General features: G+C 45.8%; 1 protein-coding gene across 8 annotated transcripts in view; it reads right to left on the reverse strand.

Annotated features, from left to right (window-relative positions):
* Nucleotides 1–2,500, reverse strand: part of heatr5a (HEAT repeat containing 5a) — a 40,232-nt gene that overhangs the window by 34,597 nt on the left and 3,135 nt on the right. For all 8 annotated transcript variants that reach the window (XR_004611865.1, XM_034563103.1, XM_034563101.1 and 5 more), the window contains exons 4-7: nucleotides 2,471–2,500; nucleotides 2,079–2,228; nucleotides 1,149–1,320; nucleotides 254–411 (exon numbers count right to left, since the gene is read on the reverse strand). The exon at nucleotides 2,471–2,500 is cut by the window's right edge and continues 79 nt beyond it. Coding sequence is in view for 7 of the 8 variants with exons in the window: in XM_034563103.1 (XP_034418994.1) it covers nucleotides 254–411; nucleotides 1,149–1,320; nucleotides 2,079–2,228; nucleotides 2,471–2,500 (510 nt within the window). In the remaining variant the exon portion in view is untranslated. The remainder of the gene's footprint in view (nucleotides 1–253; nucleotides 412–1,148; nucleotides 1,321–2,078; nucleotides 2,229–2,470) is intronic.

Here is a 2,500-nt window from a genome sequence, read left to right on the forward strand (position 1 = left end):
TCCTCCCTCCTACCTGTGTGACTCCTCCCTCCTCCTACCTGTGTGACTCCTCCCTCCTCCTACCTGTGTGACTTTTCCCTCCTCCTACCTGTGTGACTCCTCCCTCCTCCTACCTGTGTGGCTCCTCCTACCTGTGTGACTCCTCCCTCCTCCTACCTGTGTGACTCCTCCCTCCTACCTGTGTGACTCCTCCCTCCTCCTACCTGTGTGACTCCTCCCTCCTCCTACCTGTGTGACTCCTCCCTCCTCCTACCTGTGTGACTCCTATGCGGACCTCCTTGCTGACGGAGCTGGTCCCCTTCAGAAGGTCTCCGCTGGCTCGGAGGAAACCCGCCCCGCCCCGCAAGAACCCCCCTGACAACAAGTCCATCGCCTCCTCCAAGGAGCTCCGCCCCCTTTGCCTCGGGGATGCTGGGAAACCAAGAAGAAGAAGAGTGACCTCATCAAAGAAATGTATTTAGTAGATTTAAAAAAGATTCAACTGTATTTAGTAGATTTAAAAAAGATTCAACTGTATTTAGTAGATTTTAAATAAATTCAACTGTATTTAGTAGATTTTAAATAAATTTAACTGTATTTAGTAGATTTTAAATAAATTTAACTGTATTTAATAGATTTAAATAGATTTAACTGTATTTAATAGATTTAAATAGATTTAACTGTATTTAGTAGATTTAAATAGATTTAACTGTATTTAGTAGATTTAAAAAATATTCAAATGTATTTAGTAGATTTAAATAGATTTAACTGTATTTAGTAGATTTAACTGTATTTAGTAAATTTAACTGTATTTAGTAGATTTAAATAGATTTAACTGTAATTAGTAGATTTAAAAAATATTCAAATGTATTTAGTAGATTTAAATAGATTTAACTGTATTTAGTAGATTCAAATAGTTTTAACTGTATTTAGTAGATTTAACTGTATTTAGTAGTTTTAACTGTATTTAGTAGATTTAACTGTATTTAGTAGTTTTAACTGTATTTAGTAGATTTAACTGTATTTAGTAGATTTAACTGTACTTGACGGTTACATAAGTCAATTTGACTTTTCTCAAACAAGTGAGCTGAGAGGAGGTGCCAGAGGCTGCAGTTCCTCAGACTCCCACTTGGCGTCCCCGTTCATTCTACAGCCTCTGTCCCCCGTACCGGCGGGCTGCCGGGGCTCCACGGCGGCCGCCAGCAGGGTGCCCAGCAGTCTGGCCACGGACACCCGGACGCTGGGGTTGGACCCGTCGAAGGCTCTGAAGCACAGCGAGGCCACGTTCTCCAGCTCGCTGGTCCACAGGAACACGGCCTCCCTCTGCAGCTCCAGCAGGCACTGAGGGACACCAGGGAGCTGTCAATCACCTGCTAGCCCCGCCCTAAAGCATCCCTGCTTCATGGTCTGTTTGACTAAATAACATCATGCTGTATTGAAGAAGACCTGAGATTGAGACTATAAACTCAGACTTCTATACAACCAGAGGAGTCGCCCCCTGGTGGTCAGGAGAGAGAATGCAGCTTTAACACATAAAGCACAGACTTCTATACAACCAGAGGAGTCGCCCCCTGGTGGTCAGGAGAGAGAATGTAGCTTTAACACATGAAGCATAGACTTCTATACAACCAGAGGAGTCGCCCCCTGGTGGTCAGGAGAGAGAATGTAGCTTTAACACATGAAGCATAGACTTCTATACAACCAGAGGAGTCGCCCCCTGGTGGTCAGTAGAGAGAATGCAGCTTTAACACATGAAGCATAGACTTCTATACAACCAGAGGAGTCGCCCCCTGGTGGTCAGGAGAGAGAATGCAGCTTTAACACATGAAGCATAGACTTCTATACAACCAGAGGAGTCGCCCCCTGGTGGTCAGAAGAGAGAATGCAGCTTTAACACATGAAGTATAGACTTCTATACAACCAGAGGAGTCGCCCCCTGGTGGTCAGTAGAGAGAATGCAGCTTTAACACATGAAGCATAGACTTCTATACAACCAGAGGAGTCGCCCCCTGGTGGTCAGGAGAGAGAATGCAGCTTTAACACATGAAGCATAGACTTCTATACAACCAGAGGAGTCGCCCCTGGTAACCGGTGGTTACCTCGGCGGCGGCGCAGCGTACGGCCATGGACCGGTCCACCAGACACGTCCTTGCAGCCTTGTAGACGTCCCGGTGACACGGCGCGGCGCTGACGCCCAGACCCCTCAGGATCTTCTCCAAACACTTCATGATCTCATAGCGACCCTGAGACTGAGGAGCAGAAGTTGAGGTTCAGTCTTTAAAAGTAAAATAAAAAAGACCAGAATTAAACAAACCTGATTAAATATAACTTAAAGGTTTGAATTATTCCCTTTAAGCTTCAAAGCAAAGGACCCAGGGCCTGGTACCGGGTCCCGGGTCTGACTGATATTTTATTTTTAAAAATACCAGGGACCAGGACTGCACCGAGACTGGTCCGGGACCAGGACCCGGACTGGAACAGGAACACCAACCTCGGCGCTCTTCATGGCCTTCAGCAGGTT

Source organism: Cyclopterus lumpus, chromosome 22, assembly GCF_009769545.1.
Source record: "Cyclopterus lumpus isolate fCycLum1 chromosome 22, fCycLum1.pri, whole genome shotgun sequence".
In the NCBI taxonomy this organism is placed as follows: domain Eukaryota; kingdom Metazoa; phylum Chordata; class Actinopteri; order Perciformes; family Cyclopteridae; genus Cyclopterus; species Cyclopterus lumpus.